The sequence below is a fragment of the Rhinopithecus roxellana genome, chromosome 5 (genome assembly GCF_007565055.1).
Source record: "Rhinopithecus roxellana isolate Shanxi Qingling chromosome 5, ASM756505v1, whole genome shotgun sequence".
Lineage (NCBI taxonomy): Eukaryota > Metazoa > Chordata > Mammalia > Primates > Cercopithecidae > Rhinopithecus > Rhinopithecus roxellana.
Window position 1 is genome coordinate 28,566,752 of NC_044553.1, and position 14,449 is coordinate 28,581,200.

Below are 14,449 nucleotides of genomic sequence, written 5' to 3' on the forward strand. Positions count from 1 at the left end.
CCAGGAGTTCAAGACCAGCCTGGGCAACAGAGCGAGACTCAAACTCTACAAAAAGTGAAAAAGAAATGAGCTGGACATGGGGCACCAGACTGTAGTCCCAGCTACTCAGGATAATCACTTGAATCCGGGAGTTCAAGGTTACAGTGAGCCGTGACTGCGCTACTGCACTCCAGCCTCTGTGACAGTAAAACCCTCTCTCAGAAAACAAACAAAAAGAAGCCTACAACACTACTTTGTTAGTTCTGAAGCACTCTAAAGTATATTTTAGATTAATAACTTCCAAACTAAGAAAATGGAATCCTAAATTAATTATAAGACCCCAAACAGAAAAAAGTCTTTTAAAACAATCAAGACCATGGAATTCACATATATTCTATTTGGTCAATGCAGAGACATAGATCTTTGTTCCAAAGTTTAAATTTAAATGCAAAACTTCAGAGCCTGAAAACATCTAAAATTATACCCATGACTGACAACTGGCCTAGGCTCAATGTCTTTGGAATTTGCTGTACTAAATTTGCTACTGTTTGAATGTATTCCCTCCAAAATTCAAGTGTTGCCAATGTGATGATATTAAGAGGTAGGACTTTTAAGAGGTTATTAGGCCAAGAGGGCTCCTTCCTCCTTCATGGGATTAAGGCCCTTATGAATGAGGCTTCACACGTTGGACTAGCTTGCTCTCCTGCCCTTCTGCCTGCTACTATGTGAGGATGCAACAAGAAGGCCCTGAGACACCAAATGTTGATATTTTCATCTTGGATTTCCCAGACTCCAGAACTGTCAGAAAAGAAAGGACTGTTCTTTATAAATTACTCACTCTCTCTTATTTTGTTAAAACACTATAAAACAGACTAAGACACATTTCTTTGAATGAGCTTTCAACAAGAGACAGTTTCACTACTTCTGGCAAGCAGTCCATAAAGTATGTTCAAATTCCCCTTTTATGCAAGCATAAAATTTTTTAAACTCAGTAGTTTCTCTTCCAAAAAATAACCAAATACATGTTAAGTACTGATTGGTATAAAATATAATTTTAGTGCTAAAAGTTAAGAGCTTTTGTTTTCCAGAAAATCAAATCCAAGAATTCAGATAAAAAATTTGCTCAAAGGCATATCATGAGTTAGAGGTAAAGCCAGAATTTATAAATTAAATTGTATTCCAAATATGATGTGCTTTCAATTCTGCCACATTAGTAGTTATTTATGAAGGAGATTAGAGAATTACTCAAATGTTCAAAACTGAAGATATTTATGGTTTTTTCTTTTTTTTGAGACAGAGTGTCACTCTTGTCACCCAGACAGGAGTGTAGTGGCATGATCTTGGCTCAATGCAACCTCCCCATCCCGGGTTCAAACCATTCTCCTGCCCCAGCCTCCTGAGTAGCTGAGATTGCAGGTGCCTGCCACCACGCCCAGCTAATTTTTGTACTTTTAGTAGAGACAGAGTTTTGCCACTTTGGCCAGGCTGGTCTCAAACTCCTGACCTCAGGTGATCTGCCCGCCTTGGCCTCCCGTAGTGCTGGGGTTACAGGCATGAGCCACCTGGCCTGGCCAAAATGTTATTCTTATATAATATACCTACTTCAGCCATCTTTTCTTCCTCTTCTTTGAAGTCACTTCTTCTTTTGTCCCATTCAAAAATAGAGAAAGAATCTTCCAGGGCTACACGGAACAAATATGCACATTAGAAGACTGGTGTCATAGCTTTAGGGACAAACTCCCAACCATCTGTCACTGCAGTCCCACTACCAGAGAGCTTATTAAAATTAAAATGTGCATTTTTAAATCCAACTTTGATTTGACAAACAACAGTTCTCAGCTTTTCAAAATGAAATGATTTTGAACAATTTAACTTAATGGATGCCTTCAGAATAAAGAAAAGCAATCAGTCAAATATAAAGCAAAAATGAAAAAATCTTTAAAATGTAATCTAATTTAAAATAAGGAAACCTTTTACTTATATGGCTATGTGCATAAGATCAAAGGCTTACTTTGTTTAAAATAAATGTCCCAAACTATCAACTTCTTAAAACAGCTATCTTTGTAACTTTGAAAAGCCTGAATCATTACATAAATTCAATTTCTTTACATTTTAAAAGGTCAGATACGTTACCTATAGTAGACACTTCCCAAAACTAAGAATTTGAAATGATTACCACCTCACTATAAAGCAAATTTTCTTTTTAAAAGCATGAAATTTACTATCAAATATCTCTCTACAAGACATAATTTACCAATTAACACAAATTACAATTATCAAGTTCAGAAATGAATGTAATGAATTTTTAGGAAGGGCCTTCATACCCAGTTTGGACAAAGTTCAAAAGATAAGCTTCCTCGTTAGGACATAGTATATAAATGCATCTTTAACCATTAAGGCCAGTTCAGGTTAGAATCCAGACCTTTTAGTTCAAAATCTGGAAAGCTCACTGGCCAGCACCTCCCCATCCTCATGCCACAGGAAGAGCACAGGTCTGCAAATCAGGAGGGGGAGGCCACAGCAGAAAAGAGTGACAATTCTGAAGACATTCATAACAACTGATACTGCTCAAAGGTATACCTCATGTATAAATGAACAGATAACCATGTATCATCAGAGAGTTGAAGAAAATTAGCAACCTGAAAGGAAGGTGCCAAGTCAAAGAAGCACAAATGACCTGAAGCACTGCTAATGAAGGAAATAAACAGAATTGTGAAACCTAATTGGAATCTTTAGCAGTAATTGAGAAGATACTGTATCCACAAAATACAAAACAGATTACAATGCAAAAGACAATTCTAGAAGGTAAAAATAAGACCCCCAAACCAAAACAAACAAACAAGGAAACAACCAAAAACCATCCAATCAAAACAAACAAACAAACAAACAAACAAAAAAACCACTTGTAGAAGGGCCAGAGCACAATGGACTTGACTCAGCAAAGCATTTAAGGTGGCTCATGTCTGTAATCCTGGCACTTTGAGAGGCTGAGGCAGGCCGATCACGAGGTCAGGAGATCGCGACCATCCTGGCTAACATGGTGAAAACCCTGTCTCTACTGAAACTACAAAAATCTAGTCAGGCCTGGTGGCACATGCTTGTAGTCCCAGCTACTCAGGAGGCTGAGGCAGGAGGATCATTTGAACCTGACAGGTGGAGGTTGCAGTGAGCCAAGATCGTGCCACTGCACTCCAGCCTGGGTGACAGAGCAAGAATTCCTCTCAAAAAAAAAAAAAAAAAAAAAAAAAAAAAAAAAAAAAAATTAAAACCCCCACACTTTACAGTTACACAGAAAATCATACTAACTATCAGAAAGAACTACGAATCAGATAGGCATGAGACTTTCCATCTATAACAATAAATATCAGAACATAAAAGTGTAAAGACCTGGAAAGAAACTCAATTATGACCTCAGAATTCTATATCTAGCTCCATCAAGACAGGAATCATATCTGTGTATGTTTGCCTCGGGATTCTCCACACTGATATGGATGGAGTACTTCATACAGAGTCAAATATTTGTTGAACAAGTGATAACACACAGCAAGTTCATGGAACACACTCCATACACATCCCCACAAACTCTTTCTAGGAAAAAAAAACCCAGGATATTATTCAGGGATATACTTGTGGGGCAGGGAGCAGGAGACATAATACAAGAAGTAGCAATAACCAAAGACAACAGTAACGCCAACCGTGAAGTCTAAATGATTGCTGACAATCTAGCTGAAAGGTCACAGGCTGTATTCTCTGACCATATTGGTGCACTTAAAATACCTCAAAAGCCACCTGAAAATGCTTTTTAAATTTTTTTTTCCTGGATAAGTCTTGGGTAAAAGAAGAAATTGATCCTCATGCCTCAGTCATCCAACTCCTAAGTATGTGCCCCAGAGAAATGCTGGCACAGGGGTACCATTAAATATAGATAAAAATGATCATAGCAGCATTTGCTCTTCCTAATAACATGGGAAACAACCCACATGTCTGTATCTAGTCAAGGGAATAAACGGTATGGTATTTTCAAACAATGGAGTAAATACAGCAATGCAAAAGAACTATAGCTACACACAATAGGAACAAATTTCATACACAATGTTGAGGACAACAAAGAGATGAAAAAATACATATGGTATGATTTTCAAAAGTTCAAACAATAGGCAACACTACACTGTATTGTTCAAGGATGCATACATGAGTGATAACACTAGAGAAACATAAGGCAAGATGAAGTGTACAGAGGCATGGTGATAGGGAAGCAGCCTGCAGAAGGTTTCTGTGGTGCAAGCAATGTGCCTTCTCTTCACCTCGGTGCTGGCTAGGTGTTGGTTCCCAAGTACTGACTCTAACTATATGTTACACTAAGCTTATGTTTTATATAATTTCAATACATGTCATATCTCACAATAAAAAGTTTTTTGTTTTTTTTTTTAGAGTTTCGCTCTTGTTATCCAGGCTTGAGTGCAGTGGCACGGTCTCAGCTCACTGCAACCTCTATCTTCTGGGTTCAAGCTATTCTCCTGCCTCAGCCTCCCGAGTAGCTGGGATTATAGGCATGCACCATCACACCTGGCTAGTTCTTGTATTTTTCATAGAGATGGGCTATCTCCATGTTGGTCAGGCTGGTCTCAAACTCCCGACCTCAGGTGATCCACTTGCCTTAGCCTCCCAAAATACTGGGATTACAGGCGTGAGCCGCCATGCCTGGCCAACGGAAAGTTTTAATAGTAAGAGCAACGTGAACAGAGGTTGCAATAAAATGACTTAGAAAATACAAACTATTTAGAAAATAGATTTTAAAACTTGTGCAATAAAGTCAAACAGCACCCAAAGGAAGTGTATACCCTTATATGTTTGTTTAAAAAGCAATTTAAATTACATTGATCCACTACACCAGAAAAAGCAAAATAAACAAAAAGGGGAAATAATGAAGACTTAAGGAAAATGTGAAAAACACCCCACCAAATTTAAAAAATAACACTAAAGGAGGATTCTTTCAAAAGACTAAGATAATAAAACAGTCACACCTCTGATAAGTGATCAAGATAAAGAAAACTTTGAAAAGGGCATATAGCCACATGTGAATATGATGCAAAAAGTGAAAACTTCACACATCTTTAAAACACCTTAGAAGTATGGATGAAGTGCTCATTTCTTTTAAGAATCTACAGTTACAAAAACTAACTGAAGAAATGGAAAATCTGGAGACCAATATGCAGAAGAAGGAAAAAGACAAAGACTCATCTTCCAATTGGACATTCATTTAAACCAGCGTTTGTCAGCCTCAGCAATATTGATATATTGGGCCAGACAATTCTTTGTGGAGGGTTCTCCTGCTGTGTTGTGGGACATTTAGTAACATCTCCTCTACCCATGGAATGCCAATAAGACCTCCCAAGCATGACCAGTTGTGACCACAAAAATGTCTCCAGATATTTCCAAATATCCCATGGGAGGCATAATATTCCTGTAGTTGAAAATTACTGTGTAGACTAGATCTACATCCTAGGTCTTAGAAAAAAGATGTAATGTTTCCCAAGCTATCCCTGCATACCCTTGATACTGAAATGAAATAAGAGCCTTAAAGGAAACAAACAAAATATAATCTTATTTAATACAGAAGTAAAAATGCAAAAATGAAATATTACCATAGCCATTCTTACAGTGTTTATTATAGGAATGCAAGGATGATTCAAAATTAGGAAAATTTCATCAGGTAATTCACCAATCATATTTCTTCATAGAATTGTAGGCACAATCATGACAAACAAGGTAGCTCTATATGCATTAAGTCCATGTGATATTCAGTGAAAAACACAATTTGCAAATGTCTTACGGAAAAAAACTGAACACTGAACACATATTTCCACCATCTGCTCTTTGTCCTGAGGCTCCACTAGAAATACAGTGAAGAAGAAACATTATATAAACACACAATTACAAAAAAAGAAATGGGATTACCAACAGAAGATTCACCTCCATTAGACAATGACAGTAAATGGAAAATGGTTAATTAGTCGAGCAAAGCAAACAAAAGTGGAGGTTGGGGGATACCCATAACAAGGAAGCTAATTTGTCCCACAGCAACCTGGAAAGGTTCTAGACTCAGACACCAGGTACCCCCGTGGGTGGGACTGATAGGCAAGACTGAAAACAGAGATTAACCAAAAGCCTACATAGAGAACACATTTTCTAGGCACTGAAATGCACTGCCCTCCCCCATCTCCTTAAGCAGGACCCAAGCAAACATATCTATCTCAGACAAGAGAATGCAGATTTCATCTCCAGAGGAATGGAGTAGTTCCAGCCATCATTTATGATTGCACCGGGAGATAAGAAAGAGGGGTAGAGGAAAACAATCAGGAGTCAGCATACATTCCCCCTAAAAGCTATCAGTTGCCAAGTCTTGGCCATGAAGAACTCCCAATCAATTTTTTAATTTTATTTTTTATTTGTATTTATGTATTTAATTAATTTATTTATATAGTTATTTAGTTTTGAGACAGGGTCTTGCTCTTTCACCCAGGCTGGAATGCAGGAATGCAGCAGGATGATCACAGCTCACTTCAGCCTCAACATCCTGGACTCAAGAGGTCCTTCTGCTTCAGCCTCCCAAGTAGCTGGGGCTACAGGTGGGTGTCACCACACCCGGCTATTATTTTCATTAATTTTTTGTAAAGATGGGGTCACACAACATTGCCCAAACTAGTCTTGAGCTCCTGGGCTCAAGTGAGCCTCCAACGTCAGTCTCCCAAAGCACTGAGATTGTAAGTGTGAGCTGACACACCCAGTCTCCCAGTCTTTTAGTACCTCTCTGAAATATGAATGAACAAAAAAAGGAATTAAAAAAAAAAAAGAATACAGACCGGGCACTGTGGCTCACGCCTTTAATTCCAGCACTTTGGGAGGCCTAGGTGGGCAGATCACCTGAGGTTGGGAATTCAAAACCAGCCTGACCAACATGGAGAAACCCCATCTCTACTAAAAATACAAAAATTAGCCAGGCATGGTGGCACATGCCTGTAATCCCAGCTACTCAGGAGGCCGAGGCAGGAGAATCACTTGAACTCAGGAGGCAAAAGTTGCGGTGAGCCGAGATCACGCCATTGTACTCCATCCTGGCAACAAGAGCGAAACTCCATTTCAAAAAAAAAAAGAAGACTATAAATGATAAGCAACATAGAATAGGTAAAATTTAAGGAAAGGCTTTAAAAAGAAAAATAAGACCAAAATAAACTATGAAAAAAATTTATTAAAGAACAAAGAGATGCTAGAGAGAAGACAAAAGAGTGTCAAAATCACTTCATAAAGACACTTGTGAATATATTACATGAATAAAACAAAAATAGAATATGAATCAGGAATAATCAGAGAAGAAAAAGGTCTTAGAACCCAGGATTCATCTTGGGTGTTGGTCCCCAATGAGCCACACCTCCTGTCATCATGTCCTTGGACAGGCCCATCCCACAGTGAATCTGCGTTGGCCCCAAGACTCACTCTAGCCTAGAGAATTTGGTAGAAATGACAGTGGACCTGTTCCAGGTCTAAGTCTTAAGAACACCTGGCAGCTCCACACTGACTATCTTCTTGAAGAAAGAGAAGCCACATGAAGAGGCCTTAGAGCATGAGATGCTAGGCAGAGAGGAAGCCACATGAAGAGGCCTTAGAGCAGGAGATGCTAGGCAGAGAGGAAGCCACATGAAGAGGCCTTAGAGCATGAGATGCTAGGCAGAGAGGAAGCCACATAAAGAAACACCAAGGAGGCAGGCCTGTGGGTGAAGAAGCCGTCTCAGACACTCCACTGCAGCTGAGCATCCAGACGACCAGTCCCTGACACCGTCTAACCACACAGTGAGAGATGCCAAATGAGACCAGCAGAAAAACTGTCCGGCTATCCCCAGTTAACCCATACAGTAGTGACAAAGAGATAAATGTGTAGTTTTATGCCATTAAGTTTTGGGAAAATTGGTTAAGCAACAATAAATAACCAAAACAAAACTTAAAGTTTTGACTGTCCAAATAACATTTCCTACAATCAAAAGATAAGAAAAATATTCCAGAACTTAAAATTTAAAAAAAATTAGAAATCACATGAGATACAAGAGTCAAGACAAGAGGACTAAAACCCAATTAACAGACACCTCAAAATGAACAAATAAAATGGAAAGGAGAAAGTTAACAAAAATATGACAAGATTCAAGATTCCAACTTTGAAAGAGCCTATCCATAGGCCTGTCCATTCGGTGTACCCAGCACAATGAATGAGAAAAGACCTACACTAAGTACAATGTTGCGCTATTTCAGCTCACCAAGGAAAAGACAAAATTCTAAAAGCTTCCAGAGAGAAAGTCATGCCTAAATGGTGAAACTCAGGATGACATGAGGCTTCACCACCATGACTGGTTAGAAGACAACAGCACAGACTTTGAAATTCTAAGGTAAAATTATCCTCAATCTAGAAATACATAATCAACCAAACTATCAATCAAGTGTGAGGGTAGATTATGACAAAAGTAAATAGTGATGGGGATGTGCTATGCACCGGGCACTGTTCTAAATGGTTTACATATACCAACTCATTTAATCCTCATAGCGCCCTAGAAACATAGGTACTAATACTATTGCTGGCTCCCCCATTTTGCAAATGGAAAACTGATGCATAGAGCACTTAGGGAATCAGCTCAAAGGCATACAGCTAATAAGCAGTAGAACCAAGATTCAAACCTATCTCGACTGACTCCAAAAGCCAAACACTGCATTGCATTTTTTTTCAGAAGCTAGAGATCAGAAAATATGCCACTCTATGCTTCCTTTGGATTTTACTGGAGGAAACAGTCAGGTAAAATGACAAAGGGAAAGCCAAGAAAGATGACATGGGATCCAGGAAACAATGGATCAACTCTAGGAGAGCAGATGAGAAAAACCTCAAGATGACATCTGCACAGCCAACCCAAAGAACAACCTGCCAAAATGGGCACAGAGGAGCCAAAGGCTTTGGAAGAGAAGGAGATCTCAGAGAAAGGGCTACGACAGAGTTTTTTAAATTAAAAGTTACTATTATGAGGAAGACACTGCAAAACAAAAGGCAGGACCATGAAAAGAAATATCCTATCCTAAATATACTAGAAAACTTGGCTTTATGAAGTCCTAATGATAATTAGTGATTACTTATATGACTAAGGATAATATTTGAGGAAGGAAAAGTGGGTGGTATAAGAGCTAAATTCTCATGTATTATACTAAAATGTCAATAACTGATGCCTAAATAGGTACATCCAGGAAGAAGTTAGGGGTAGTGGTGACCTAGTGGAGATTTCTGTCACTTGCAGGAAATAACATTTGCGCGAGTCCTTAAGAAGCACAGACAGACTTAAGGAGATGGCATTTCTAGGTGAAGGTAATTCATTGAGAAAACACAAACTATGAAAGAAGCAAGAACATTTACGGACACCAAGAATATTCACAACAAAAAGCTGGTGTTAGGGAAAAGGGCAATTGTTGCCTGTCATACTAAACAACAGCAGCTCCAAAGAATGAAAAGGTTATTTTTAGTATCTAACAGAACAAACAGAACAATTCAATAGGTACAGAAAAACTAACTTCTAAATAAGTTGAGTAATAAAAAAAATCATCCTAGTTTGACTTTTGTTTGAGACAATTTATTTTATCTCTTGAAACTAGAGAATTTTTACTTTACCTGACCCATGGGTAGTGGTTGATCTGGCATCTCAACATCCATGTGCTTAGGAAGGTTATATAATCTGCAGAGTCCACATATCACCGACTTCAATTGCTGATGAAGCTACAAAACACATTTCAGTAAATAAGCATTATGTTAAAGAGCCCTTAGAAGACATTAATAATGTTATGTCTACGGTAATCAATCCAGGAGGAAATAAAAAAGTTTGTTACTGTTCAACTACAGCTTACAGATTAATAAAAACTCTTTAAAATATTTTCAGGAGTGTCTAGTTTAAGAAAGTTACTATTGCTTGGCATATAATCACTACAGCTGATACCTAGCAGAATGACAACAATAAAGACAGAGGAAGGAAATTTCAGACACTGTCCAATTTCTCATTGCTACCTTGTTTTGTTACAAACTTACAACTTCAAACAAGAGAACATTAATGCATTAATGAGGTTACCAAAAATAAAGAAAAAGAAAAAAAACCACACACAGGCAGTGTTGTTACCCATGGATTATAAAAGTATATATTTCAATCATAGTCAGTTAAAAGTACAAAAGCAAATGTGATCCAGCAGACAGAGCCAGGAAATCTAGATGACCTTGGATATCGTATCTAATTCCCTGAGTTTGAGTCTACTCATCTGTAAAACAAAGAAATAAAAACTTTCGCAGAATGGTAAAGATTAAATAAAACCTGTAAAACACTTGATACTTAATAGGCTCTTAAGTGTCTGTCTAAAAAATAATAATTCACTAGGAAACTGCAATGAATAACTGTAAATTTCCATGTTTAAGTCCTAATTGTGTTGTAAGCATATTTACTTTAAGGAAGTAAGCAAGGTAAACTATGTGCACAAGTGTGGTTTTCATTGTTTAAAATGTTTTTCAATGTATAAGGTGACTCAAATGGGACCTAATAAGGCGACTCACTTCATTTGGTCAGGAACAATTTTCTGGGGGCCTCCGACCCAGAAAAGAAATGAAGAGAAAGAAGCAGGTTTACAAAGGACAAAGAAAGAAGACACAGGATTAGAATGGGTTAATGAAGCAAAGAATAAGCCTTCCCAAAGTGAACAGTGAAGCAAGTGGAAACTAGAAGGTTGAACCATAACTTAGGATCCACCAAAAATCCTCATGCTTAAAAGGAAGCCAAGCCCCAGTGTGAATTTGTTATGCACCCAACGTGCTCCGTTTTGTGCTAAGTACATAATGAAGATGAGGCATGGTGATCTGGACACAGACCTGGACACTCTGACCTCTAGCACAGAAGGGGCTACAGGAGGGCTGGGGTGAAACAGGAATTAAAAGAAATTGAAGAACGTGTAAGCAAAAACTCAGTTGTATGTTAAAAAATACCCAATTCCCCCTAAGACAGAAAAAGAGGTGGAGTACTTTAAAAATCAACTGTCTGTTTTTCTGAGGCTAGTGAGCCTCACCTTTTCTCCTTTCCCAGGCATTGTGAAGACCCTGTTTCTCTAGCCGTGTAGCTGCAAGGTCACTAGACAGTAAACACAAGTTGTAAAACATGTTTTTTCTTGAAAAGTAAGAAATAATGTAATGCATGTCTGAAATGAATAACTGTCTTTGTTTCTTGTTTCTGTAATATGCTTCCCCCTGCACAGATCTCCCCCCTACCCCACAAAATGCTTAAAAGGTAACCTGACTCTTTGTTCAGGGCTCTGTCCTTTAGATGTTAATCTGACTGGGCCGGTGCGCCTAAATAATAATATATATCCTCATCAACCCCACAGTCTCTCTGATTCCTAAATTATGCTGCTGCAGGGGGAGAGAGGCAGCAGGGTAGTGGAGTCATACCAAGGAACAAGAAAGACAGGGTAGTGGCCAGGTGCGGCAGCTCACACCTGTAATCCCAGCAATTTGGGAGGCCAAGGCGGGCGGATCACCTGAGGTCAGGAGTTCCAGACCAGCCTGGCCAACGTGATGAAACCCCATTTCTACTAAAAATACAAAATTAGCTGGGTGTGGTGGCAGGTGCTTGTAATCACAGCTACTCAGGAGGCTGTGGCAGGAGAATTGCTTGAATGCAGATGGTAGAGGTTGCACTGAGCCAAGATTGTACCATTGCACTCCAGCCTGGCGGATGAGAGTGAGACTTCATCTCAAAAAAAGAAAGATTGAATCAAAGAAAGAATGAATCAAAGAAAGAATGAATCAAAGAAAGAAAGAAAGAGAGAGAGAGAGAGGGAGAGAGGGAGGGAGGGAGGAAGGGGAGGAAGGAAAGGAAGGAAGGAAGGAAGGAAGGAAGGAAGGAAGGAAGGAAGGAAGGAAAAAAAAGAAAGAAAGACACGGTAGTACATTTTCCATGAATTTCAATTTTACTCTCTTCCCCGACCACACACACACAAAAAGAATTTGAGGGATTGGAGGAAGAAACCGAGCTCACAGGGAAAATATTAAGAGACATTCAGAAGGACAGGTCTTAGAAATTTACTAGTTTTGGGGGGTCAGAGAACAGTAGTATATAAAAGAATGCTAAGACAGTTCCCAGGGTTAGGCATGGGTGACTAGTTTGATTATTTCATTTTGTCCCACTCACAATGACAAGGAGAATTATTGATGGAACACATGATGGGGCTGATAGAGTGCTAGGAGGTGGATACATGAACATTTAAATATCATCATTTTGAATAGCCATGTCACTCCAAGTGAGATTCCCTAACATATATGATATACAGACAGATATATGGGCTTGAAACTCTGGAGATGAATATGGATTTAGGAATCCCTGGAACATAGGTCATGACTTAAGTAATGGGAGTCAAAGATTACTCAGAGGAAGCACAGAATGAGAATAGAAGAGAGAAGCAGGCCAAGGAAGAAGAGATCGGAGGAGACCAAGGCAGGGAGATAAGATCAAAACAGGAGAAAATAATCTGATAGAAGTCTCACTTGATTATCATGTCCCTTACCAGAGGACAGGGACATGCCTTTTTTGTCCTTTATACTGAATTATCACAGGTCCTGGCACAGAAGACACACATTTTTTTTTAAATTGTGTTCTACTATTCACAGTTTCCTGTATCCACCAGGGGAGAAAAAGTAAGTAGAAATAAGCACAGACATAGAGTGTTTTTACAGTATATACTAAAGGGGCCAGATGATACACAATATTTTATGACTTACTTTTTTTATTGAATATATCTTAGAAGTTTGCACATGCTCTATGGAAAGACTGGCTGCATTTTTTTGGTCCACAACAGAATATTCTGTTATAAAATGTACACTATAATTTTTATTTAACCAACTCTTTATTGGTGGACATTAAGAATGGAGGAATGTTTCAACAAGGGAAAAATCAACAGTATCAAAATACTGCAGAAGGGTCATTTTGGGGACTAAGAAGGGAGCCACTGGTTTTGGCAACTGGGAGATAAATTTTAGCGCCATGATGAAGGCAGAATCCAGATTATAATGAGCTCAGTGAAAAAAGGTGAAGACACGTAGCTTATTCTCTCAAGAAACTAGGCTATGGTAAACTGGCAGAGGCTCTAAGAGTGGGAGGTGAGTTTTCTCTTTCATGTAAATATATTTACTTTTTAAAACACTAGGCCCAATTTTATATGCTACTTCATTTCATTTTATGAACATGTTTATATATGTATGTCATGTAATGTTTTAGACACTGAAAAATAACTCATTTCTGCTATTATAAAACTGGTATCTTTAGATGTTCAGAAGCAACTTCCTAAAAGGAGGTAGCAGTAATGGAGCTATGTCTATCATTGTTTCCCATCAATCCCCTTGCTGGAGATGTAAACATGTGTCCATCAAGCCTTTAATTTTTACCTCTTATCTTCATGGCTCTCCAGACAAAACTTAACTCTTTTTTTTTTTTTTTTTGTATTTGTATATGTATATTTATAGGTATATCTATATCTAGAGAGAGAGAGAGAGAGTCTTGCTATGTTGCCCAGGCTGATCTCAAACTCCTGGGCTCAAGCAATCCTCCCACCTTGGCCTCACAAAGTGCTGGGATTAAAGGCATGAGCCAGTGTCCCCAGCCTCAGCCTTCACTCTTAAAATATCTTCAGACCGATGTTCTTCTGTTCTAAATTTTAATAATAGATGTGTTTAAACCAACTCTAACTTATTTTGACAAAAATTGGAGTTAAGACTCAAACTTCCTGAAATTGTCAGTTCTCCTGAAACCATTTACAGAATAATCTATCTTTTCACTATTAAGTTAAAATACTACCTTTTCCTTACACTAAATTTTCCTTTGCATGACTCTGGTTCTAAACTTCCATTGCCTTTATCTGTCTGGCCCAGAGCTGGTCCACAGTATTTTATTTAATATCTGGTTGAGAGTCTATACTTTATACTTTTTTAAAATTTACTCTTCTAAACAAACTTTAGAGTCACTTTGTCAAGTGCCAAAAATAAATCTGCTGGAATTTGTACTGAAATTTGTAAATATATATATATATATATATATATATATATACACACTCAGTACTTTTTTTTTTTTTTTTTTTTTGAGGCAGAGTCTCACTCTGTCATCTAGCCTGGAGTTCAGAGGCATGATCTCGGCTCACTGCAACCTCTGACTCCCAGGCTCAAGTGACCCTCCCACCTCAGCCCTCAGCCTCAGGAGTAGTTGGAACTACAAGTGTGTGCCACACACACACAGCTAATTGTCATCTACCCGCCTCAGCTTCCCAAACTTTTGGGATTACACGTAGGAGCCACTGTGCCCAGCAGAAATTACATTTATAAATTAATATGAAGACATGGTGATAACTAACATACTTATAACATGAG

At 38.4% G+C, this 14,449-nt stretch overlaps 1 protein-coding gene across 1 annotated transcript in view; it reads right to left on the bottom strand.

The window, feature by feature from the left end:
* Positions 1-14,449, bottom strand: part of LOC104658469 (putative ubiquitin-conjugating enzyme E2Q2-like protein) — a 25,217-nt gene continuing 10,768 nt past the window's right edge. The window contains 3 exon segments of the mRNA XM_030930491.1: positions 1-45; positions 1,582-1,661; positions 9,674-9,778. Coding sequence (XP_030786351.1) covers positions 39-45; positions 1,582-1,661; positions 9,674-9,778 — 192 coding nt within the window. The 3' untranslated portion in view covers positions 1-38.